The 25882-nt window shown below is 41.8% G+C and overlaps 3 protein-coding genes across 5 annotated transcripts; all 3 read right to left on the minus strand.

The window, feature by feature from the left end:
- Nucleotides 1–1365: 1365 nt before the first annotated feature.
- tktb (transketolase b) lies at nucleotides 1366–8983 on the minus strand. Its single transcript, XM_084916496.1, has 14 exons — nucleotides 8748–8983; nucleotides 6734–6851; nucleotides 6532–6645; nucleotides 6290–6387; nucleotides 5765–5956; nucleotides 5493–5620; nucleotides 5200–5396; nucleotides 3759–3923; nucleotides 3315–3471; nucleotides 3101–3231; nucleotides 2928–3011; nucleotides 2725–2821; nucleotides 2462–2581; nucleotides 1366–2202 (listed from the first exon to the last, which is right to left on the minus strand). Exons 1-14 carry the CDS (start codon nucleotides 8852–8854, stop codon nucleotides 2030–2032), a joined length of 1881 nt encoding a protein of 626 aa, XP_084772622.1. The 5' UTR covers nucleotides 8855–8983; the 3' UTR covers nucleotides 1366–2029.
- Nucleotides 8984–9626: 643 nt separating this feature from the next.
- On the minus strand, nucleotides 9627–14205 carry lrrc23 (leucine rich repeat containing 23). Of its 2 annotated transcripts, XM_084916503.1 has the most exons (8): nucleotides 14011–14205; nucleotides 12256–12365; nucleotides 12043–12163; nucleotides 11805–11946; nucleotides 11384–11514; nucleotides 11116–11252; nucleotides 9963–10167; nucleotides 9627–9884 (listed from the first exon to the last, which is right to left on the minus strand). In XM_084916503.1, the coding sequence occupies exons 1-8, from the start codon at nucleotides 14089–14091 to the stop codon at nucleotides 9852–9854; spliced, it is 960 nt and encodes a 319-aa protein (XP_084772629.1). In that variant the 5' UTR covers nucleotides 14092–14205; the 3' UTR covers nucleotides 9627–9851. The 2 variants fall into 2 exon arrangements, with proteins under 2 accessions (XP_084772629.1, XP_084772628.1); XM_084916502.1 differs by having other exon boundaries at nucleotides 9627–10167.
- Nucleotides 14206–14640: 435 nt separating this feature from the next.
- Nucleotides 14641–25841, minus strand: rbm10 (RNA binding motif protein 10). 2 transcript variants are annotated; one of them, XM_084916494.1, is made up of 23 exons: nucleotides 25609–25841; nucleotides 25059–25112; nucleotides 24435–24978; nucleotides 24190–24348; nucleotides 24037–24106; nucleotides 22551–22624; nucleotides 21580–21666; nucleotides 21396–21456; nucleotides 21144–21302; nucleotides 19385–19545; nucleotides 19088–19185; nucleotides 18361–18448; nucleotides 18067–18271; nucleotides 17842–17951; nucleotides 17679–17760; nucleotides 17430–17521; nucleotides 17115–17306; nucleotides 16752–16943; nucleotides 16581–16637; nucleotides 16303–16494; nucleotides 15780–15827; nucleotides 15646–15701; nucleotides 14641–15406 (listed from the first exon to the last, which is right to left on the minus strand). In XM_084916494.1, exons 2-23 carry the CDS (start codon nucleotides 25073–25075, stop codon nucleotides 15316–15318), a joined length of 2835 nt encoding a protein of 944 aa, XP_084772620.1. In that variant the 5' UTR covers nucleotides 25076–25112; nucleotides 25609–25841; the 3' UTR covers nucleotides 14641–15315. The 2 variants fall into 2 exon arrangements, with proteins under 2 accessions (XP_084772620.1, XP_084772619.1); XM_084916493.1 differs by having other exon boundaries at nucleotides 24435–24981.
- Nucleotides 25842–25882: the final 41 nt, after the last annotated feature.

Raw genomic sequence — 25882 nt, forward strand, 5'->3', positions numbered from 1 at the left:
AGGCAGTTACTGTCCCTCCATTTACAAAGGCAGAGGCGTCACGGTGTGATTATTTTACACGTAGTTGTTTTTTTCCTGTGTAATAATATTCAACATTGCTGTCAATACATTTTTCAATCCCTCTGCAAAATGGGTTTAAAAACATAAACAGCTGTGGGATCCTGTTTGTCCGTGATTTAAACCGGGGGAACGAATCGTGGCAGGATCAGCCTGATGTTATTTGTATCCAGCTGTAACTTTACTGTATAAAGAGCTAACATCTCCAAAATGTCAGGAGTAGTTAGTCATTACAACAAGTGTTTGTGAACTAAAACTCAAGAATGTAGGACCCCGTTTGTCCGTGATTTGAACAGCCCAGCGCTGCTCCCCACGCAGGGAAAACCAATCCTGCAGGGAGACCTACCTCCGCACTTGTGCAGGTGAAACCAAAGGGAAGATTTGCTTCACCATATTTTCTAGTCTTTGGCTTAGAATGAAGTTGGTTTGGAAACATATTCAGCGATGCTTCATCTCCTGCTTTGCGTTTGTGTGGGAGCCCCGTGCTAGCAGTGTCCAAGCGTTGTTGTTTTTTTCCCCTTTTCATGCCGCCGCCCCTCCCCCCCCCTTAGGGGGCGGGCCCCACACTTTGGGAAGGTCTGGTTTAGGGGAAATGAAAATGACACATAACATGCCAGATGTGTTCTGTTGGATTTAGGTGAGGCAAGCGTGGAGGCTTAGAGTATGAAGGAACCCAGGACCCACTGCACCAATGTAAGGTCCAACAATAGGTTTAAGGATTTCATCTTGATAACTAAAGGCAGTCAGGGTGCTGTTGCTGAGCCTGTGTGTGTCTGTGGAAATGCCTTCCTGGACGACTACTTACACACCACAGAACTGGTCAAGCTTGAAATGATGTTACATGAACTTTGTCTCCTGGATTCTGCTCCATACTCTTGTGGTAGAAAACACAGCAAACCTAGCAATACCACATATTGATGTGCCCTCCTGCAGGGGTCGGACTAACTGTGCAACCTCTTTAGGGTCCAGATATCACTTCATGTGAGCTCTTCAGAATCCACTTCTGTAATTTATAGACTAACTTAAGTTTATTTAAAATGAAGCCATTCATATTTTCACCTCCACACTGAATAAATTATCATTTTGATCCTTTATAACTTCATTACTACACCAATTCATTTTTCATGAAGTAAGTGTGTGTGTGTGTGTGTGTGTGTGTGTGTGTGTGTGTGTGTGTGTGTGTGTGTGTGTGTGTGTGTGTGTGTGTGTGTTTTTAACCAGTGGAAACTTTCATTGTTGACAGTTACTTTGCGACTGCTGGTCCACACTTTGGCCTCGGCTTATATAAATAAGCACAGACAAACAGCATTGGGAGAATTATTTTTAATTCAACACTACAGCAGTAATAGCATCTCTGTGACCTTAAGCGCTGGAAATGTTGTGCGACACCCGTGTGGTCCGGAAACATTAGTGGGATGTTTAAAAACGGAATAGCCAAGCACTGAAGGCAGTTACTGAACACAATTACTAAAGTAATCTAGTAAATGATAATATGACGAGCAGTAACAGCGCTGCTTATAAAAAAAGAGGTTTGGCTACCAGCTGAGAGGGAGGACAACAGGAACGCTTGCCAGGAATGTGAACGCATTGATGGTTGGTGCCACAGATGTTGAAGCTCATCACTAGGACACATTGCTGTATGATGGGCTTTTCATCTATCAGCATAACACTTTAAGTACAGTATTCAGTGATGCTTTTAACTGTGCACCTTACAAGACTCTGAAAACATGTATAACAGCAAACGGCAGAACCCATCTGGAGGTAAGGATACTAAAAGGTGCACATAGGGGAGTACCATCAGCACTACAGGCTATGACCGCACTGCACTCATCTCCCTTCATCTCTGATATTAATACAGGGTTAGCACAACTCAAGTAGGAACTGAAAGTTAGGTTTTCCACGGTTGTGCCTGGTAGCTGCAAGTTTGTTGTGATTTAAAACAAAAACGAGAAGGGAAAATGAAGTGCAGTTCTTAGTTTGCGAAGGTCTGAGTCACAGCTTCGGCAATATACTTAGCACTGATGCCAAAGATGTCCAGAAGCTCTTGAGGCTTTCCACTGCGGGGAACACCAGTCACTGCCAGACGTGTCACAACAATACCGGGCTCACTTCCCACTGCTGACAGCACTGCTTCGCCAAGACCACCTGGACAAAGGAGGACCGTCAAAAGGAATGAATGCATAAAAGTGATGTTGGCATTTCTTTTAAATTACAACACAGCCAAAGGAAAAAAAGCAAATAATGATATGATGCTCCTTTATTCAAGTTGTTTTTAGTTTTGTTTTTTAAAACCAAACCCATCTAACGTCTAGGAGCCATAATTGTTGCCTCCATAAGAAAATTCCTGCCCTTTCACAAACATGCTTTCTGTATGCACAGACTCAAACACATGAACTCAACCTACCCTCCTTGTAGTGGTCCTCCACAGTGATGATCTGTCCCCTTGTTGCTCGGGCACTGGCCAGAATGGTAGCAGCATCCAGGGGCTTGATGGTGAATGGGTCAATCACACGGATGTTCTTTCCTATAAGAATGCATAAGGAAATTAATTTACAGGTTTATAGAGGCTATAGTGGTTCACTGGCCAGTTGAGGAGTCCCTGCATTAAGCCCTGTGTGTCCTCATAACAATAGCAGCAGGTGTCAACTAGAGGGCAGTGTGGGTTACCTTTAGCAGCCAGCGTATCAGCAGCAGCAAGGGCCTCGTGCAGAGTAACACCAGCTCCAATGACAGTCACCTGGTCATCATCAGACTGGCGAACCACCTGACCACAGAGATATAGGTGTATAAACATTTTTGGGGGTGGGCATTTTGGTATGAAGACTGACTGCATTAGATTTATAACGAAAAAGGGATTAAAAAAAAGTTACCTTGGCTACACCCACTTCAAACTTCTCATCTGGGGAATAGAGGACTGCAGTGGCTGGTCTACTTGTACGGATAAAACATATACCCTGAAAATGGAAAGTGCATTACAATATATTGAGTGCTCTCCAACAGGATGAAGACATCTTGGACAAGCTACCACAAGGTGGCCACCAACCTTTGTGTTGGATGACAGTTCAACAGCTCTCTCTGTGGACACTGCGTCACTGGGGTAAAACACAGTACATGTTGGGATGGCGCGGAACATGGCCAAGTCCTCGAGCGCCATCTGGGACGGACCGTCCTCACCTGAAGCCGGAATACAATGAGTCGATGACAGACACTCACACACCTGCACTGCTCAATAGAAATCCAGTAGATGAAAAGCTTACCGATGGAGACTCCGCAGTGAGACCCTACCAGGTTGACATTCGTCTGAGAGATGGCTCCCATACGAATCTGGTCATAGGCCCTGGAGAAAAATGCTGCAAAAGTGCTGGCAAATGCAACAGTGCGGTCACGGCTGGCACAGCCAATAGCCACTCCTACCTGCGGTAGTAAGGAGAGACATCAGCAACACTGTTTAGTTTAAAATGACAGTGGATGTGGTTAGGTAAGGGTCTAAGTGCAAAGTCAGCTGGGCACAAATGAGAAGCAGCAGACAGGACGGATTATCATGTGTGAATGTATAGCAACAGATTAGACCAAGTTGGAGCAGATTATAGCATTGAAGAGCAAACCAAGTACTAGTCTCTCATAACTGTTACAGGGTTCCAGGATTAATAGGTTGACTAATAGTTAGCATAAATCAGCCTGAGCACTGAAGGATCGTTTACCATATTCTGTTCAGCGATGAAACACTCGATGTAGCGATCAGGGAAGGCTTTCTTGAAGGTCTCTGAGAAAGTAGAGTTTTTGGTGTCTCCGTCGAGTGCCACCACTCTGTGGCTTGCCTGGCCCAGTTTTTTCAGTGCCACACCATATGCCTGCCTTGTTGCCATCTAACAGAAAATACAATGGGTTAAGCAACAAACAGCCTTGATTGCTATGCTTAGCTATATCCACTTTAACACACACATGTGAAAAAGAACCTTTACCAACATGATGAGCAGCACAATATTCTGCACAGTCACAATAATTCACACACATCGGTTTTGAAATCGTGTTCATTTCAGACAGCATCACCCCGCAGTTAGCAAAAGCTGCAAAAAGCAGACTACATCCGATGTTTCACAGGTTCATGTGTGGAAAGTCTGAGATTTACTTCCAGCTGAAGAAAGTTGTACTGCTGTAAAAACTGGTGCACCCTCTTTATAACATAGGAACAAAAAATGTAAACGGTTTTCACAATCATTCAAAGACAAAATCATAATGACAGTTAAAATGTGCTTAATCTTCCAGCTCTGACATGTATGGGGATATAAAACAGTGTAATATAAAATAGCACACTGGGATTCAGTCATGGAAGATTTTAAGCCCTGTACACACCGTCTGTACAAATACTGCATGTGTACTTCAAAGGTATTTGAAGAGGTTAACATTGCACAATACTGCACATGATGCCATTACTAGATAACTGCAGAGTGGGGGTAATGTTAGCAGTGCTAATAGCACCAGTCGTTTCTTATTCCAGGTTATTGTGGATATGCACTCTTTAGTTAAGCCATAATAAATTCACCAATTTCTTTCTAGGTTAAAATAGTGCCAAACTGTTCTAATTTCACAATTCTGGTTTACAACAGCTCAGTAAAATCTCAGTCCCAAGGATTAAGCAAATTCTACATTAAATTGTGAAAAATTTGTTTAACCTTTTAGTTTCTGGTGTCCACTAACCAGAGTGGTAAACTTTAAACTAGTTTTCTAATCAACTACATCCCTAGATAAGAAAAATTTGCTAGTCAATACTGATGTCCATGTCGCTGCTCTATCTACAGGTAAACACTGCAACGTTTCTCACCATCTTTAACCTAGCAGGAGTCTGCATGTGGCTGAGCAGACAAAAAGCAAAGGAAAGTGGATATTTAGAATTATATTTCATTTATTTTATTATATAAAGACCCTTAAGTGTGGACAACAGTGTTCCAGGTGGTGTTTTTGTGCCATATTAGTAATGAAACAAAGCCACCACTCGTGCTAAATAAGATTCATGCTGACAACTGAATCAGTAAACTTTAAACTGCTGACCACTCAGTGTTGAGTGACTTTGGACCCATTACTCCAAAAGATCCCATACTCAAAAACTAAAAACTAGACACAAACAAGCAACTCTGAAGGTACCTTGTCTCCCTTCTTGTATTCTGGAGGTGAAGGCAGTGAGATGGGGCTAAGGTCAGCTGGCGATGTGTCCTCATTGGGCAGATCAGGGCAGAGAGTTTTGTTGGGCACCTGGATCTGTGACTGCAGATCATTCAGGATTTCATCCACCCTGTCCTTGGGGATCGGCTTTCCATGCCAGTTCTCCAAATCCTCAATACCTACAGTTAAGTGGCAAATAAGTCATGTTTAAAATTCAGAGAACAGTTCTAACTAGATACAGTAAATAAGCACAAAAAAACGTTATTCACACCAACCTTTGAGGCCTCTGCCCTTCAATGTCTTGGCAACAATGCAGGTCGGTTTGCCTTTGACCTGCTGAGCCTGCCAGAAAGCTTTGCACAGCTCCTCCACATCATGTCCATCCACAACATACGTGTTCCACCTACACACATAGAATGTTATTAACATCTGAACATGTCTGTAGACCATCAAAAAGCAGACAGATACAGGGAAAGAAAAATAATAAGGTCAAGTTTGGACAGTTTGTTTCTACAGGTTATGAGCTGAGATAAATGCACGTGCTGACCCAAAGGCTTCACAACGTTTGCGGTAGATCTCCATGTCGTGCTTCAGAGGTGCGGGCTCACTCTGACCAAGCCGATTAACATCCAGGATAGCCACCAGGTTGTCCAGCTGGTAGTGGGAACCAAAGGCCATGGCCTCCCAAACTGAGCCCTCTGAGCACTCGCCATCTCCCAGCATGCAGTACACACGATAACTACAACACAGCCAGTTAATAACAGACATGAGAATTTCCATAATATCTACTTTGAGAACTTTTCTGTTGCTGCAGTGCAACAGATTATGCTCAACAACAACAAAACCACAACAACAACAGTAGTAACAGGAATTCACCACTGAAGAAACTTCCTAGTTAGAGTAAATAAGACTGCTTTTAAGTGGTCTTGAGCAAATGTGAGTATAAAGCATCCACTTTAGATTAACACCACACACTGACAACTGTGCAAATATATTTCAGGTAACCCTGTGCAAGTTTTAAAGAAATGTTTGATAGTCTTATGATTTGACACTGATACATAAACACACTGACCTGGATTTGTCAAAGTATTTGCCGGTATAGGCCATCCCACATGCAGCCCCAAGACCCTGTCCCAGAGATCCAGTAGCTACATCAACAAAAGCCAATTTCTGTGTTTGAAAAGAAGAATTGGAAAGAAGGGAAGTTTTACATGATACAGAGAGTGGCTTGCACACAATTTTGTCTTTTTCTTCCAAAAAAATAAAAATAAAAAATAATAATGAACAGAATGGGCCTCAAGATTCCCAACTCACTGGTGTGGGGTGTCCCTCCAAGTCAGAATCAATCTTACGCAGGTTAACCAGCTCAGACTCTTTCACAAAACCTGCCTCTGCCCAGGCAGCGTACAGGACAGGTGCAGCATGACCCTGGCAATAAGAAGGAGAGTGATAACGGATCTCAGGTTTGCTGACCAAATACAGAGCAATTAATCTCAATTAAAGGATATGCACCTACCTTTGAGAGAACAAAGCGGTCGTTACACTGATTGCGAGGATCATCCGCTTTGTAGCGCATGGCGTGGAAAAAGAGCACGGACATGAGCTCAGCTGCACTGCAACATGATGTGGGATGACTGGAGAGAGAGAACAGAAAAGCTACTGTGACAGTATAAATGCCAACGAGTTAGAAAGAAAAGAAACTCCACCCAAAGTGCATAGACATGCATGTGTTGCTGCACTAAAAAAAAAAAAACAAACAAAAAACACAACAACCCAAAAAAACAAAAACAAACGCTCAGTTTTAGTTTTACAAGACACAGCAAACATTTAATATGCCAAACGATGATGCTCTTTGTCATATATTGTTAATTGTTATTTATTTTTAGACCATCACTGCCTCAGGAAGGCAGCCAGGTTACCACACTTCAGAGGAAACAAATCTTGTGAAACTGTTAGTTGCTACACAGTCGTCGAGTACTGTAACCATTTAGAAATTCCACATTGCCCAACACGTCTCAGCTTCCCTATGCAGGTTAAATCGCATATCAACCATGCTTGGAACAAATGATCCAATCTGAACAAACATCAGCATAAACCTTTTAAAATAACTCAATGCTCCGTTTACCACGTGTTCTTCTGTTGAGAGACAACCTGCTGAGAAATGAAGTAGAGTCAGAAAAACCACAAGGAAAAGAAAGAGGCACAAGTGTAACTTTCTTTGACTGTTGAGGAACAATGCTCCTCAAGAAGTCCTTTGTTTAAAACGGATATAATCTTTATAAAGCCCTCATAGTACAGTTAGAATAAACTCCTGCATTTCCTTGTCAAGAAACAAAAGGAAACAGGTTAGTCAACTGTCTATTAAGGCTGCATTTGAGATTATGAAAAAGAAATAAAAAATTGCACAATGCACACCAACTGGCTGAGGGATAATTGCAAGAGAATCAAGCACAAACTAAAGCATCTGGCCAGGTGACTGACATATACTATAAATGAAGCTGAGGGTTTTTACTGCCTCTTTGATTCCGACAGCCACTTTTCTGTCTCAGATTTGATGTTATGAAGCAGGATATGCTGCTCTAAGCTTTAGTCTGCGTCACACAAGTCTAAACAAAGTGTTGTGTTGTGATGTATGTGAAATGTAGTAGATGACATGACTTGATTAGCGCCAACTCACAAACTACGGTTGAGTTTTGGATACTGTAACCCTTGTATAGATCCATTTGCTCTCTAAAGTGAATATTAACAGAGCAAAGGGCGCTCACACTAATCCCTATAAAGCTACACCCTCGTCAACTCCTACTTCCCGCTTGGACTCGAATCAACCTATTGGGTTACTTCCCGACAGTGACACGGAAGATATCAGCGATAGCTCAAAAAGAAAATTCTGGCATTCTGGGAACGCCAATATTTATGATAAAGTATTACCACAAACCCCCTTCCCAGTAGCCATTTCCCAGACTTACCATACTTTACGCAGATATCCTCAAGCTGGCGATTTGACCGACTAAGAGCCAGCAGCAAAACTCAGCCTCAAACCAACCAAGAGATCCATCCTTTCCTATCATCATGCGATTTCTGTTAGCTAGTAAACGCCTGTTGATGTTAATAACCACTTGACTTGAAGTGTTATAAGCATGTATGCTAGGCTAGAGTGCCTAAGAGTCTAGCCACCAGTAAATAAGCCCGTCATTTACTTTGTAGAGAAAAAAACTAAACAAACACTGTTAGCATGTGGTAGCTTTAGCAATAGCTGTAGGCTCGGCTACCCTCAAGTCACAACGTAACTTATTAAAACGTTTCGCAGAGCAGTCGCATAACATTAGGTAGCAAACCTGCTGCTAGCGGCTTCCCGTGGCTCGGTAACCGCGTGAATTTAATCTGCAGCACGTGCAACCAGGCCCAGAGGTGGTGCACGCCTTCGCCCCAGTAACCTTATAGCACATACTATATATATATGTGTGTGTTTTTAATTGTATACAGGATTTATTTAATATTCCAGCTAATGTTTGCAACTCTGAACAACTTACCCTGAGTTAGAGGCGGATGTTGCCTTGATGGAGTTGATCCTGAGCTTGTTAGCGACGTCCTTCAGTCCTTGCAGAGTCTTTTCATCGGGTTTGTGGTAGCTAGTCATGGTTTACGGACGTGTGGTCGCCTGCTTCAGGTAGTAATCGTGGTTAATTCAGTGCGAAGGCTGCTTCCCCGGTGTCGTCGTGTCAACGCTGGGCCACTGAGCTGCTAGCTGCCCGGTGGTACAGGAGAGGAGGGGGAGATGTCGCACAGGACGGGTTTTGTTTCCTCAAACAGCCCCGCCCACCAAATCAAACCATTGGAGGGAGAGCAGTGGTTCAAGCCGCCCCCGTCAGTCCCTCTCAGCGTGTTCAAGATACAAATGTTGCTTCATGCCGATCTCGTTTCATTAAAATCAGTAAATTTCCAAAATAACAGTAACAAAAGCGTGGACCCCTATTCTACTACCCTTACGGAAAATACAGGTATCCATAAGTGGAGCTGCACTGCACTGATGTGCGAACAAATACCGCTTTCTTAACTTACTATAATATGTATGTTTTCTTCAAGTGGGACGTTAACGTCCTGGTTATATTTATGGAATGATGATGGTGTGTTTAAATGCCAGTCAAACAAACGCAGGATCTGATTCCGAAATCTGCTGATTAGCCACACAGGCCCATAATGTCACTGTCCCCTTAAAACTGTAGCTGGATGGCTGCCAACAAGGAAGCCGACGGCAGATTTTGCTCTCTCATCCTTACTCAGGGAAACACATGGAGTCTGTCTAACACCACCGTCTATGAACAATACAGGGTACTAAGGCACAAGGTACTCGCCAGAGTCACTTCAGCTTGCATCAGTTGTCATTTTTGCATTTAGACACATCAGAAATAAACATTTTCTAAAACTTTATTGTTTAAAAATAGCTCAGCTGTAACAATGAGTGTATGGAAATGAAAAACACTTTTTGTGCAAAGTCATGGATGATTGAGCTACTGTACAAACAGAGTACTTCATACAGAGGTGTATTTGGTCATTCATCAACAGACAGCAGGTCTGCCATTTAAAAAAAATGAAGTCAGTCCAACACTTCCCCATTCTGGCCATAATTACACATCTTATTGTGCATACATTTCCTCTTCTTGAAGTTCCTGAAATTACACGATGTCACTAAATCAAAAGGGTAAAAAATAAAACCAAAAATAAAAAAATATTTTGTTTTTTGTTACCCTGATTCTTTCCCAGGCTTCAGCTCTCTCCTCGGGGAAGACAGGATTTTTGTCGAGTCTTTCCAGCTGTGGCACTACTATCAGCACATTTATCCGGTATTCGGAATTTTCCGCGACTGGGTTCCCAGAGAGAACCAACACGCGAAGGCTTTGTGACAGAAAGCCGATGTATCGTAGAGCATTCTCATCTATGATTGCATTGCCTCTAAGGGAGAAAGAAGACAAATTATGGGATTAATACCATGTTTTGTTTTTTACTGACTGGATTATTGGAAGCGTTAGTATGAATGATCTCTATTGTTACAACACATTGCAGTCAGGTGAAAAATAAAGTTATCCATAGGACTTTATGCAGGGCTGTGAAAAACTAAGTACAACATAACTGCTTCCATTGGAATTAAAAAGAGGGTAAGTAGCAGCCAAGCTACTACTCAAATTACACTTGATTCCCTGAGTTGATTAATTTGTGACAAAAAAGAATGATCAAGTACAGCTTAATTGGAAGTGTTGGCAAGAAAAAGTCTGTTCCTTCTAAAAAACAAAACAAAACTTGGCAATACAGCTTAGATTTGCAAAGCTGCATTGAACAAACCGGAAGACTTGTGAAACAATGTCCTTTGGAAAGACATGACAAAAGTGAAAATGTTTGCCTGTAATGCACAGCACTATTTGTGGTGAAAACCAAACATAACTTATTAGGACAAACACCTCGGGTCAACTGTCAATCATGGTGGTGGAGAATGATGATTTGGGCCTGTTTTGTAGCCATAGGACCTGGGCACCTTGCAATCATTGAGTGAAACACAAACTTTTCTGTACACCAAAGTATTTTAGGACAACAGTCCCAAGCACAGCAGCAAATCTACAACAGAATGTCTGGAAAAGAAAGTGCCACAGTGTTGCAATGTCCCAGTCAAAGTCAAGACTTCAGTCTCAGTGAAATGCTTTGACAGAACCTTAAGAGAGATGTTCATAAACAAATGCCCCCAAACCCCAACGAACTGAAGCAATGTTGTAAAGAAGTGAACCAAAATTCCTCCACAATGTAAGAGACTGAATAAGTCATACACAATTACTTCAAGTTACATCTAGTTAATTATGGTGTCTACTTAGTTTCTCACAGGACTGAAGTTTTCCATGTGACTGCATGCACCTGGCATTGAGGTACTGAAGACACTTCATGCTGGGACTGAGGCCGTCGAGTGACTCTAGCTGATTGTCTCGAAGGTGAAGTGTGGTGAGGCGCTCTAACTTCTCCAAACCCTCAAGACGTTTGATAGCATTTTGGGCCTAGACAGAAAGCAAGACTAGTCACAAGCAACCAGGTACCTGGTTTATTACATGGGGATTAGTGTAGTGGTAAAGGATTAACTTAATCAATCATGTCTGTGTTAATAACCAAACCAAGACACTTTGTGTACCAGATACAATTGCTGGAGATGTGGAAGGTTGATGCCATCAGTGGTTTCCAAGCGATTTCCCCTCAACTCTAGAGTTACCAGGTTTGCAAAACTGCCGTACTGGAAACCATTAAGCCTCTGAATATGGTTACCTGCGAACAAGGTTTGTTGGCATCTTTAGTTAAGTCAAATATTGCTTTTAACAGTGATAACGTGGAATAGTAAATTCCCATCTTTTTGCAGGAACAACTATTTATATCAAATAACAGTGACAATATATTTCGCTTAACGTATTTTATTATACTTACAAGACAACTTCTGCTTCTTGGATAAGGGAACCAACTATTAACTGTTTCTTACTTGACTGACCTTGCCGTAGAGATCGCCAGATTAGCTGAATAAATTCATTCCACTTTACCTGACGTAAAACCAGTAAACCAACCTGTAAGATTGAGGCTTTCCAAGGCAGGCCCAACTAGGCCATCTACATCAGTTAGCTGATTCATTGCTATACTCAGCCACTGCAGGTAGGTCAGTTGAGCAAACGGTTGCTCTTTGAAGCACATCACAGAATTATTGTCGACCTACAAAAGACGAATTACATTAAATAAACGTAATTAAAGGGATTCTTACTGCCACAAAGATGTCCTTAACTAAATGTATAAGGAATTTCTTCTTGCCTTGAGCCAAAGAAGCTGGGTCAGAGATGACAAAGGAGAAAGATCAGTAAGGTGGTTGTTGGATAAATCCAGAAAACGTATGTGAATATAACTGTTGATTGCAGCTATATCCTCCAGTCCTCTAAGGGTGAAGAAAACTGGTTTGAATCAGAAGAAGAAACTCGTTCAAAATAACAGAACAGTTTTGCTCTGCGGGCATCTTTCTCTAATTACCTTTTCTGAAGGTTCAGCTTGACAAATGCGTGTGCCAATCCATTTCCTGTTCGGCAAAGCAATGACAGCCCTTGACTTATGATTTCTTGGGTTAAATGTTGAACTTCTACCTGTACAAAAATGAGATATAAATGAAAGGCTAGTGGCTTCAACACAGAAACGACAAAAGTCCTACAACTTTATTTTATTCAAAACACAAAATGAATGACAGCTTAAATTGCACAATGATAAACCAATGACAGCAAGTTATCATGTAAGGTGAAGGTCAGGCTAGCCACTTTGTTCGGTACACCTGTTCAACCGCTCATTAGGGTAAGTATCTAATCAGCCAATCAAATGGCACCAACTCAATGTATTTAGGCATACATACAGAGTTAAGACAACCCAGTCAGTGGCTGAAACGACCCAGTGAAACTGAAACTGGGCACAGGATTGGAGAAGAAAACTGACATTGAATGTGGCACGGTTCTTGGTGCCAGACAGGCTGGTTTGAGTATTTTAGAAACTGCTGATCTACCAGGATTTTCCCACACAAACATTTCTAGGGTTTACAGAGAGTAGTCCAAAAAAGAGAAAATATCCAGTGAGCAAAGATTTCTTGTTGATCTCAGAGGTCAGAGAAGAATGGCCAGACTGCTTTGAGTTGGCAATGGTAACTCAAATAATCCCACATGACAACCAAAATATACAGAAGAGTATTTTTGAATGCATCACATGTTGAACCTTGAAGAGGATGGGCAACAGCAGCAGGAGACCACACTGAGTCCCACTCCTGTCACCTGCGAGTAAGAAACTGAATCTAAATTCCCACAGAATCACAAAATTGGACAACAAAACATTGGAAAACGTTGAGTCTTGATTTCTGCTACAACATTGAATGATAGGGTCAGAAATTGATGTAAACAACATGAAAGCATGGATTCAGTCTCTCTTGTATCAACAGTCATTGCTGACAATAGCGCTCTCTTCATGTACTCATCTTCTACTGGGTGCTTTCGGGTAGATGGCGTGCAATGTCACAAAGCTCATAATTTCAGACTGGTCTCTTGAAAATGGCAGCAAGTTCATCAGATCGCAGTCCAATAAAGCACCTTGGCGTGTATAATCGTGGATGTGCAGCTGACAAATTTGCAGCAACTGTGTGATGCTGTCATGTCAATATATCAACTGTTTCCAACACTGTGTTGAACCTATGCCACACAGAATTAACATTCAAAAGTCTTCTCTTAACCAAGGTATATCTGGATAGTAATGGACCAACAACAACTAGCCACTGATTTGACCGTTTTGCCAAGACAGTTTCCCGGACAAGCCTACCGTCAGAAAAAAAATGAAGATCTTCATTGATAAATGTTTTTATTCTAAGACTAGGCTTAATCCATGTTAGTGGAACCGCCAGCAGAGGAGGGCCACTCCCAAGGCTCAAACTGTCACTAATTAGTCAACAACTAGAATTTAAACATGGAAGAGCTTCAAAACCACTTGTGGGAGTACTTTACAATAAACTGGGCCTCTTTTGGAAACTAGTGACCTATTACTAATATGACCAGAAAATACCCTGTGTAGGGGGTTGAATGGTGCACACACACGAGTAAACAGACAAGCTCCAACTTTATCAGACATTACCTTGAGTCTGTTTGGGTAATCAGGGGGAGGCACGTGATTCATACCAAATTAACAGCACAGAGATATCCGCTAACATGTACGAGTTAGCTGCAAATATGCTCGGCAGATGCCCCCCATTTACTTTCATACCTTCTCATCTTCGGCTTCTTTAAGGTGTTCTTCTCCTCCTTCCACATCCGATAATACTGGGTCTTCGTCAAAGTCAGACATCCCGATTAGTAAACCTTATAATTTGACTAGTTACAGACCAGCTGAAGAGCGGATTAGAGAACTGCAACAGGATTTCCAACCAGCTAACTTGCTTATTTTGTGACTGCTGCCCGACCAAGCTAGCTATCTGTTTACAGTGTTTAGCGTTGTACATTTATGTTAGAACTGCCAACACATGCAGACACTGTGAATGACATACTATGAATGTTACCTCCCAACGTAATATGAAGGAAAGACAGCTAAATTTATTGGTTATTACAGGTAATCCAAGTGTTTTTTCTCCGATGGCTCTCAGCAAACCGACGACTGAATTTGTTGCTGATCACCATAGAAACCATTCCGCAGTAACCGGAGCACAATTAATTTAAGGAACACAAAAGTAGTTTGCAACAGCTATACAGTTTCACCATTTCAGTGTTGCTTTACAAACCCGATGCCAACAGTCACATTACATTCCTCTTTTTGTGCGGATAAACAGCTTTGGAAATTTCAATGCAAAATGTTGACATATTAGCTACAGTTTACTGACTAGCCCACACAATACACGAGTCAATATTGGTGAAAATGTATTATTTTGAATTCATTTACATGAGCTTGATGAAACACGGTCACATTACTGAACAAATATAGAAATAAAAAATACTTCTCTGAAAGTTAACGAATGTGAATCTATACCTGCTATATGATAAACTGAGACACTTTAACCCTATACACTAGTGTTAGCATGATCCTGTCCGATTCATGAGGCCACGAGTCTGTTAGCTTTCACTGTTGTATAAAAATGCTCTTTTTAAAATGTACACAGTTCAAGCCCAGATTAGTCATTCACTGAATGACAAGGCATATAGCATTAATTAAAAAAAAAAAAAAAAATCTATGGTGCATAGACAGTAATATTAAAAATCCCAATTTGCTGACATAAAGACAGCAAATGTTTTCCCGTCCACAAAACGTGTTTATCACACACAGGCTCTGAAGCAAGTGAGAACTCAAAACTGCATCATTCAGGAAGCAAGCAAAAAGGTGCAATCTGTGCAATATCCTGACATCTACTGCTACAGGATCAGTTCATAAGATTATTACCACTGAGCACTGCCATTGTTGAGGTAACTAATGTCAAATCAAAATAAGTTTTTTTAAATATATTTATCTATATGATGTTAATGGTGAAGTGTTGCGTGCTGGGCTTTGTCTTTGTCCTTTGTGGGTCAGGAAGATTAATGGTCACTCCACTTGCATATTGCGCAACAGCAGTCCTCTTTTCACACCTCCCTGTAGCATTCTTGCACCGAGACTAGTGTCTGTGACCCCATCACTACAGGAAGAAAACAAAAACTATAAGGGGACACACAAGTACAAATAAGTTGTGTCACATACATCATAGTTAAGTTATACAGTTGCACCAACATCACCACCACACAAAGCTGTAACTAGAATAAAACTAAAGCAAAAAAGGAACCAGTCCATGGCAGTGTCAATAGCAAGCTGTAACCCTGAATAAGTTGCAAAAAAACATACAGCGTCTAGTTAGTGGCATCACTGCTGCTTCCTTACATGGGGTTAAACTTCCTCTTCTTAAGTTCAGGACCATCAAGTCCACCTGCTAGTCTCTGCAAAAAGACAAGATAAAATTATTTTAAAAAACACGAATTTCAACATTATTCTGCAGATGTGGAGGATTGACCAACCTCTTTGCTTGCAGCTTCCTGCTGGGCTCTTCTCTGCTCCAGGTTTTGCTGAGGGCACAAAGAAGTGAAATTCAAGTCACAGCTGCAACAGGAATACCGAACTGGATTTTACACTCGTATTGCGCACAAAGGTCTTATATGCAACGTTCAGTTTACACACCCTGTAAAACTGAATCTGAATGGACGGCTGTTAAAAAGTAGATTAAGGTGACCTTGCTTCACCAGACAGATTAAAATAAATAAGATCTTCATTTATAGGCTCTGCTTTCAGGCTTTAGAAGCCAGAAACCAAATTCAACTTACTTTAGTGCATAATAAGCACATGTATGCACCTGCATCTGCCCACTTTCAAATTCTCCAATTTCACAATTGTGCCTTTAATCACCAATAACAGCAGCTGGTGGTGTGCCTCAGCACTTGTGCGCACGAGTGCAGAATGTATGGTGTTGCTGCTCAACAGAGCACTGATGCTACTTATCATTTGTAGAGTTTTTATGATGAAGTAAAACTTGATTTAAACCACCTTATGTAGTTCAGAAAGCTGCTGGTGCCTGATGAGGGCCTCCTTGCTTGGGAACTGCCTCCTACACAGCAGACAGGCCAGTTTAACCCAGTCTGTCAATCTTCCTTCCTTTTCATCCTTCTCGCCTCCTTCTTCTTCACTGTCAGTTTCTCCACTGTAGGCTGGGACCAGACCCTGCTGCCGAGGAGGCGACTGGGAAAGATAAAAAGAAGAAAGAAAATAAAGAAAATGTACACCTCTAACACCTTACAGAAACTCTCTCTCTCCCGCTTCCTTACTTCTGCACTTTGGCGGATCTGATCCAAAAAAATCTGAGGCCGTTCAGACAGTGCCCCCTGGAAGACAGAAAAACATTGATTCAGTGATCTGTTAATATCTGGGTCTATGATTCAGAGTCACTATCACAACCTCGTGCCCTGAGGGTTCAGACATTTACAGATAAAACACACCTTTTTCTCTAGAACAGCATAGCCTGCATCAGCACTCGCAGACTCTCTATGATCATCTAGGCGACTGTGTCCAGGTGCCCGAGTATAACCAGGAGGTGCTGTTGAGCCGGTGGCCGGGGATGAAGACACAGAACGCATGTTCTCCTTTTGTCTGTTGAGACTTTTAGCCCAACGCTCCATGTCTTTGGCAATCTATTATAACAAACCACAAGAAACTCAGTTAAAAATTACTTAACTACATATTTTAAGTGTCAAACTGAATGGGTGGCAAATTATGAAATCTAACTTCAATTAGCCATTAGCAGATATATTTGTTAAACCAGAAATGATAATGTCCAAAAGCTGACTTCTGTGTATCAGCACCTGTTGAGCTGTTTTATTCTTGGGTTTGTCTTTTTTCTCCTTGCTGCCAGAGGTAGCAAACAGTGATTCTGAAGGAGCTGCACCATCACTTGGAGGAGCACCTTCTGTGTTTGACTGACTGGCAGCAGGAATGTAGGTATGTTTCTCTCCATCCCAGTACATGTACTGCTGAGTGTGAGAGTTGTAGTAGTACTGCAAAGACAAAGGGAAGTGCAAAAACAGATTGAAATACCAAGGGGCATAAGCAACACACACACACACACAAATGTCCTACAAAACATATAGATTGCTTTAGAGTTACCATGGGCTGTTTACCTGTGAATTGGGGTCATAGTAGAGACCTGTGAATGGGTCATAATAGTAGCCAGAGCTTTCGTCATAGTGGTAAGTGGAGACATCTGGCACAGCTGTAGTATGAGACACATGGTATTTGCATCAGGGTCAGATTTTCAATATTTTTTCCTGAATGAAAGGTAAGCTTGCCAGTAGTCAGCAGCAATTATTTGCAATTATTAGCGAAGATGTAAATTCCCCAGAGGGAACACTAAATACATGAAGCCTTACGATACTGCTGGAGCTCATGTTCAGTGCCTGGGATTGCAGGCTGGCTGGGTGCAGCTGGTTGTGGTTTTCCCACTATTTCAACCTGTGAAGTGACAGAGATTTTAAAAACAGGAAAAATACAAGGAACAAATGGAATAAAGAAGGAAACGGCATCAAGTTCTACCTGTGTCCCCGGTGTGGTGGCAGCTGTGGTGATTAGAGGAGTCTGTGTATGAATGAGCGGCTGCTGCACAACCACTGATGCAGGTTTGGCTGCCTCAGATGAAATGACAGCTGCACATGGGCAAACAAGTGCAAATAGTGGTAGAGGAAGCTTAATGTAATTGTATGCAACTACATGATATATAGATACATGTGTGTTATAAACTTATTGGCATGTCATACAAACCTGGGGCTGCTCCTCCTGCGTAGGCTCCATTCAGGGAAGCTACTCCACTTGTCAAAGCAGTAACCCTGTTATCTGCTGGGGGCTTGAAAGTTGTGCCATCTTGCCCTGCATACTCAAGCCCTTCCTGACTGTATGTCACTGCTGCCCCCTGCTGATACACACTCGTATCAACACTCTGGCCTCCACCTGGTCCATTTTGAGAGGTCTGAGAATTTAAAAGAATAAATACAATACAATGATCATGCAATCTGTATTAAGGATGTGGTATATATGCTGTAATACGTCAAACTTTACCTGAGTGACAGCCCACTGTGCAGCAGCTATAGCTGTGCTGGCCACTGTAGCAGCACTCACTCTGCTACCATCCGTTACAAACACATCCCTAACATAGACAAGAGACAGAGTGAGGGCTTTAATCAAAAAGCTTTTGGAGGGCTGGTTACATTGAATAGCTTAATTTCAACCATCATTGCTCTTCTAATACATTTACGGTTACCTTCACAAAATGCTATTTATAATTTTAATAATCACATGATCAACCTGCATTTCTTTGTAATGTGATCAGTCCATTTACTAGTCTAATTTCACACTCCAGTAAAATGCCTGATTCTTACATAGTACCTTGCTCTAGCACACAGAGCACGTTATACACCACATGTCATCGAAGGCCTCGAGGAAACGGTTGTTGTGATTTGGTTACTATCTAAATAAAACTGAATTTAATTCATTCACCCATTCATGCAAACACCTTTTTCTAAGCTTTCTATCTTTCTAACCTTTACACACATTCACACCTCAATTGATGTATCAGGAGAGCAACTTAAAGTTCAGTATTTAACTAAGGATATTTTGGCATGCAGACTTGAGCAGCCAGGATCAACCCACCTATCTTCCGACTGGTAGATGACCTGCTCTACCTGCTGAGCTACAGCCACCCACATCCACTGTGCAATTATAATATAGTAAAGCGTGGAGTCCCCGTATGTTCTTTGCAATTAAGTTTGGTTGTGTGAGCATTTACCGTTTGGAGCCTTTGGCAAATTCAACTACAATGACCTTCCCATCAATAGATAGAGGTGGCTGGAGAGCCTGCAAAATCTGGAGCAACTGAGATGCCTCCTGTTAAACACACAGAGACCACTGGGTGGGTGAACGCATATTTAAGACAAAGCTCATTAAAAAAATAAAATAAGCAAAAACTAAAAAGGTTTTGCTTACAAATTATTCTAATCTCAATGCAGTTTAGTTCAGATACAAGTCAGTAAAACAAAAACAACCCTGGCTTATGTGTGTATGTATGTGTGATCTTGTGTCTCACCACTATGGTAGATAGTTGTAGAAAGGCAAAGCCCCTGTTGAGGTGTGTGTGTTTGTCCTTGATTAGGCGAACGTTGGAAGGGGAGAGGGTAGCAAACGGAGCCAAAGCAGACAAAATGGCTTCTACTGATGTATGTGGGCCAAGGTTCCTTAGTATCAAAGCTGTTGAGAGAGTGGATGAGGTATATTTAAGATGCATTATCGTTTAAAAAAAAAAAACATACTGGCAGCTGCCAGTGCTACCCCTTAGCTCCCAAGTAGATGCACATATGGTATAAATTTGAAACCTCCTACTTGAGTTACTGCAGTCACAAGATTTTCAGAAAGAAAATCCCCTCTGACTGAGGTCAAGGTCAGTGAAATTCAAACTAGTCCAGAGATTTTTAGTAGATGCAGCTATGGCATGAATTTCAAATCCATCACCTTGTTCGTGACTCATCGCATTTACAAACTTGGGTGTCCACACAACCCACCCAACCACATCTCAGGGTGACAAAAAGACAAAAACAGTCTTTTACAGCTGAGGGGTAAAAATGAAACAATTTGTGACCCAAGTACACTGATGCACACACATAGCCTACAAGCTTTAGCTAAGTAGGTATCCTATGGCAAAAAAGAAATCATTAAAAACAATTTTTGTCTCTTAAAAGAAAATATTGCTATGATGAGGAATATGAGTATTTCCATTTATATGTTTCACAACAAACCTTCTTGGTCACTGTGGGTGTACCACAGGGTTCTATTTTAGGTCCTAATTATTTGCTCACTGCTATACTGATGACAAAGATTTCCCAGGAGATCTCCTGACCCCTCTTAAACTGTTTCAGTGATGCCAGTTGTTGGATGGCACAAAATTTCTACTTTATATCTCAAAATCAGAAATCTTATTGCTCAGTCCTACAAACAACCTTAACCAAACACCATTTACAGTTCCCTAGGTCCTGTATCTTTTGTGTGTGCGTGTGTGTGTGTGTGTGTGCGTGTGTGTGTGTAAAGCTTGTCAGAAAATTGGGGCTGCAACTTCAGTCTTTTCTCGTGGGTTTTAAAAAGTCCAGTCTTGCTTCCTATAAATGAGAATTGCTGTACAAGTGTCATACCTGGCAAAAATAATAATAATGTCATTAATTTATTCTATTAAAGCTCAAGTTCCTTCTCTCTGGAATTAATGGAAAGTTACTCTCTCACCTCCAACTGGTTCAGAATACAGCAGCTTGGCTTTTTACTGAGCAGATGGCATCACATCACCCAAATGCTGGCTTCTCTCCATTGGCTCCCTGCACTTTTTAGAACTGATTTTAAAGTGTATTCATCATGTCAAAGCATGTGGCGGTCTGGCACCAAGCTCTATAGCAGAAATTTCAACCACTGAGGAACTAGTTTGCAGCCTGAGATCCTTGGGCAGAGAGAAGGCAGTTGTAGGTGCTTTTGGCATTAAAACCCTTCACTTTTTGAAGAATTACTTGGGAAGACCAGGGTCAGAATCTGTGACCATCTATGAACCAGCTTTTATCTGATGTCATTTGTGATGACAATTATATTTGTTGTGTTTTTAACGTGAGGTTTTCAGTTTTTAAGTAAAGTCCGCATATTTTCTTTAATGTTTGGCTTTCTTTTCAAAGTTTCCCTCTCAGTACTCCATTTTGGTCTGTCAAAGCAATCTGTAAGCCTTAAATTAAAAGACGCTTTATTAATAGAGATGATTATCATCATCACCAATATTAGCATTATTATTTTCATTGTTATTAGAGGAGATGACTTACTGTCATTAGCAACATCTGCCTGTTGTGGAGCTTGGCCTGGTGTGACAGGAGGACCAGAAGAGTGGTAAGGTGCTGGCAAGGGCAACAAACCTTGGGCTCCCTCCTTTTGAAGACCAACAGGCAAGTCCTTCTGTACCTGGGGCAACTTCAGCTCAGCCTCTGGCAAAATACAACATGTTAGTATTACTGTTCAATAAGCAAGATCTCATGTTATAAAGGAGAGAAGAGGGGAAACATTCAGTGAAACCTTACCCGATTTAGGAACGTTGCATTTAAAGCACTTCTCTCTCCTCTTGAAGTTTTGTACACCACACTGTTGAATTGTTATACAACCTTGTTAACAATCTTCATAAATTAGCCAAATGAATGACTGGCTTTATATTATATAACACGCATTCAAATTGTACATCGTGGTAATTCATAGCAAGCACCGGACCTTGTTGCAGAGCCAGTCCTCATTGGCACGCGGTTTGGGGTCGCTGTAGTGCATCGACACTCTCTGCCCTAGAATCGACAGCACTCCCTGAAGGAAAAAGAAAGAGAGGGAGGAATAACAAAGAATGATTATCAGTGATAATTAGGCCACACATGCCATAGAAAGGCCTCATCTCACAAGAGATGAGAGAGAGTGAAAGGGAAAAGAGAGAGGGAGAGGAATAGAGAGAAAGAGTACAACTGAGGCTGAAAGGAAGAGGACACCAGAGAATTGACCTTCAGCTTTAGGAAATTCGGACGGACGGTGAGATGGTATATATGTAGTCTGTGAGTGCCCATTTTTAAAGGACACAATGTGCTTTGTTCAATTGTGTCATCCCTCCCCCCTTAAGGGGAAACCTTTCCAAAGTTGTCCACACAACCCATCCCATTGTCACCACCTTTGTCCCCCAAAGAGACAATAGCTCTGTCCTAAAGATGTAATCATGGCAGATGTGAAAAGCTCAAAAACAAGAAAATGAAGCAATATATTGGTTCTGATTCAACATACAACAGACCATGTGAGACATTATATTCACACTGTCATACTATCCCAAAGGTGGTACTGTGAACTCAGGAAAGAAAGCGAGACAAGTCACTGAATAAAAGAGGAGAATATGATGGACAAATGATGATCAGTTTGACTGGGAGGTCTCGTCTATGAAAACTATCAAGCTGCCCCTTGGTTGTCAGAATTATGCAACATGAATTGGTTTGAATTGTCTAATTGTAATTGTGGAAAGAAAAGAGGAATCTTCCTTCAAGCACTACCTACCTGAGGACCGATGTTATTTAATCATTCTTAATATTTATTGTTATACTAGAATGCATTTTAAGCACAGGATGGTATGACGTGACTGTATGAGATTAGCTTTTGTGTCTCACTGAATACATTTATATATGTGTATTTGTGTCTGTGTAGGAGAGAGTGACCTGGTTGGTCTCCATCCAGCGGGTGGCCTCCTGTATGAGATTAAACTCGACGAAGGCGAATCCTCGGCTCTGACCTGGACACCGCCCAGCGCCATGGCAACCGAACAACAACAACAACATAACAACAACAACGCAGTGAGGGGTTAGTGCTGCATATACAGAGGAGAGAGAGACCCTGTATCAGCACCAGTCAAAAAAAAAAAAAAAATCATTGCTTCCTCTCTCCTTTAAAAATACCACACATGATAGTCAGTTGGAGGCACTGTCAAATTCTCTGCATGGGCAGGAGGATGTAATGTCAAGTAACTCAGTAGGGTCAAGGTAAGAGGGAGGGATAGAGAGAGAGAGAGAGAGAGAGAGATCTACCCACTCATCAGTTTGAAACTGAGCTCTTTGGTTTTTAATGATGAAGCACACAGGCAGCAAGAGAACACACACACGTGCACACCAATGTCTCTCCTACTCTGCGACTCAGAGCCTGAACAATCTAGCTCTGTGATGGCAGGTCGCCTCTTAAATGCTCCATATCCTGTCCAGACATTGCAATAAATGATAATATAGATATGCAACTATTGAAATTACAAATTGATCAGCATTTAAACATTTATTACATGAGTACTTTTCCTAACACGCACACACACAGACAGACAGACCAAAAACAGTAAAACGGTGATGTATGAAAGACAGAGCAGTGTGGGGGAATGTAAGTGTGCCGGTGTAAGATAAGCACACCTTACAGACAACCAGAGAGTTAGCAAAGTGGGAGGCCAGTGAGACAATGACCTTAATGGAAAAGAAAAGAAAAATGACACAAAAAGAACCACAAGCTTTTCTGAGTGGTATGGTTGAAACATATGTAGCTGAGAAGTAGCAGCAACGCTTGCATCTAAAATAGCGACAATAGCAAAATCTGCTTCAGATGCTGATTCCTCTTTGACGCTGTTAGTTTGTGAACAACACCTACTCAGACACACCCCACTTCAATATGGATAAGGCAGAAGTTAAAGGATAAAGACAATAAGGGCGCCAAGATGGAAAGGAAAAACAAAGTCATGAACTAAAAAAACTACAACTTATGATGGTATGAATGCTTTCTTAAAAAAAGAAAAGAAAAGGAAAAAATAGGGCTGTGAAGCGTGCATTAATTTTCTTTTTCCTGTGTAAATGCTAGCAAGACTTCAGACATCTGTAGACCAAAGTATCAAAGCAGGAAGCTATGCAAAACTTCGATCTGTATGAGTTGATAAATATGATTGGGTATTTTGCAACAGTTATCTACCATACAGTCACAGCAGAAGATAGCCACCAAGGATAGAGGAAAAGACACTTATTAATCAAAGAAAAGACAAAGCAGGTATGGAAAAGTCACCTGAAAAAGCAATGAAAATGGAAGTGTTGGCAGTGCATGAGTTTGAGAAACAAAAGAGAGAAAAAAGAGCATCATAAGAAACACAAAAGAAAAGAGGGGCAATGGACAACTTCTCACCTGAAGATTTATTCCTCATCAGGCGAACCTCTCTCGGCTGGATCCCCTGCTCTTGAAGTTGTGCACGAATCTATGGACAAAGGAGAATTCTAGCTTCAAACTTTTCACAAACAACCTGCGCATCAACTGGCCAGTGTTGAGACAAATACGCACCTCGTTGGCAGTGGCACTGGGAGGCAACATACGAAGCATTATGATGTTGCTGGGCCGCTGATTATGGTCTAGCTCGGCACGGTAATCCTGGTCTCTCTGATCCAACTCTTTGTGGGACAGGTCTGGGCCAGCATGCTCCTCCATTCTCATTGGAAATGTCTACACACATCCGCCACAAATTAATAACCAAACAACAATTAAATGTGTATTGTAGTAATTATAAAGATGGACTGATATTGACTTACCCTTCTCTTTCCTGCTCCAGGACGAGAAAACCTGTCATCCTCTCGCTGTCTGCCAGTACCGAATTCCACCTGCTCGGAATGGGAACCACCACGACCCCAGCTGCTTTCCCTACTTCCTGAATGTGGGCCACTGTTCTCCGGAAAGCCTGTTCCACCTTTCCCCCGTCCCCTTTCCTGAAGGCCAGGCCGTAACTGCTCAAATTCCTGCCTGGATCCCTCCTCCTCTCGCTGGAGTATAGGATGGGCTAGATCAGGTTGTGAGGTGTGAGGGGACCACAGTAGCCCTTTCCCCTCACGCCCTACTTCTCCTCTACCATCTACTCTCTGATGAAACCCCGGATGCTCCTGCAGACAACCTGGTGAGAAGTCATGGATACCCAGTGACTGCTCATCACTGCCATACTGTCTATCACCCTCCACTCTGACATCAAATCCCGTGCCTGCCTCCTCATCCTCTTGGCCATAGCCACGATAGTCCATGTCCCGGAAATTATGATCATTGTGAGTGCCACCATAGCGACCCAGGCGATCACCTCGCCCACCCCTGCTGACCACAAAAAAACTGCGTGAGAGACTTGTGTGATAAAATGCGCGAAAAAGATGTGAAAATCACATTAAACTCACCTCCTCTCATAGTCCATGCTGATCCACTTACTCTGCCTCTAGTGAGTCGTTCTTCTGTTTACAGAAATGCAGCACACAAATCACACATCACTTCAGATGAAACACGTTATAGAGCCACGCTGAAATTGTACAACCTCGTGAGCAGGTACCTTAAAGTCATAGGCTGTGCAAAGTGTGAATAATTAATTAATTTTAATTTTTAAAACCTTGCACAATCCAATGACTTCTCCAACTTTGACATATCAAAATGACTTCTCTCAGTGCTACACAGACTACTAACTAAAAGCCACAAATAAACAAACAGCAAAATAACCCTGCACCATTAATAAAAAATAAATAAATAAACTGAGTGCGCAACGCACAGGATCAACCCGCAATCCAAAAAGGAGTAATCAACAATGACGTGTGACGGTCAACTGCGTTAGCGGCCAAGCTAACTATGTTAGCTTGAGGTTGGTTAGCTAGTCCAATAGGCTACATTCTCTCTAAACGACTGTCAGCAGCTAGAAATACAAGTGCAGTCTTGTGTGAATTTTGAGGGAAAACTCACCGGTAACTCATGTAACCTACAATTGTTCTGTAAATATCACGCTGAAGCCCAGGTAAATGGTGTGTTTTATTTTCAGGCAAGCAAGTGTAAAATGGCCACAGCGAGACATTTCAGAGAGGGAGGGACAAATCCCTTACTCTGGAATTTGATTGGTTGCTGGAAAGCGAATGCATTAACGTCGACGCTGATTGGACGAGACGAACGGGTCAGTCCTAAACTTGCAGCCCATGATTGATTTAAAAGGGGAAAAAAATGCACTGCGTTGTTACAAATG

Source organism: Perissodus microlepis, chromosome 20 (assembly GCF_051167445.1).
Source record: "Perissodus microlepis isolate ML-2025 ecotype Zambia chromosome 20, ASM5116744v1, whole genome shotgun sequence".
NCBI lineage: Eukaryota > Metazoa > Chordata > Actinopteri > Cichliformes > Cichlidae > Perissodus > Perissodus microlepis.

Coding starts and splice junctions, on each gene's coding strand:
- lrrc23 (XM_084916502.1), bottom strand. CDS start 14,091: ATGTCTGACTTTGACGAAGACCCAGTATTATCGGATGTGGAAGGAGGA. Junction 12,366..14,010: donor AAGAAGCCGAAGATGAGAAG/GTATGAAAGTAA, acceptor ATTTTTGTACAG/GTAGAAGTTCAACATTTAAC. Junction 12,164..12,255: donor AAGCTGAACCTTCAGAAAAG/GTAATTAGAGAA, acceptor CTTCACCCTTAG/AGGACTGGAGGATATAGCTG.
- rbm10 (XM_084916493.1), bottom strand. Junction 24,107..24,189: donor CCAGTGCCACTGCCAACGAG/GTGCGTATTTGT, acceptor CTTTGTCCATAG/ATTCGTGCACAACTTCAAGA. Junction 17,952..18,066: donor CGCAGGAGGAGCAGCCCCAG/GTTTGTATGACA, acceptor GCCCATGTGCAG/CTGTCATTTCATCTGAGGCA.
- tktb (XM_084916496.1), bottom strand. CDS start 8,854: ATGACTAGCTACCACAAACCCGATGAAAAGACTCTGCAAGGACTGAAG. Junction 3,012..3,100: donor AACTGTCATCCAACACAAAG/GTTGGTGGCCAC, acceptor TTCCATTTTCAG/GGTATATGTTTTATCCGTAC. Junction 2,822..2,927: donor TTGAAGTGGGTGTAGCCAAG/GTAACTTTTTTT, acceptor CTCTGTGGTCAG/GTGGTTCGCCAGTCTGATGA.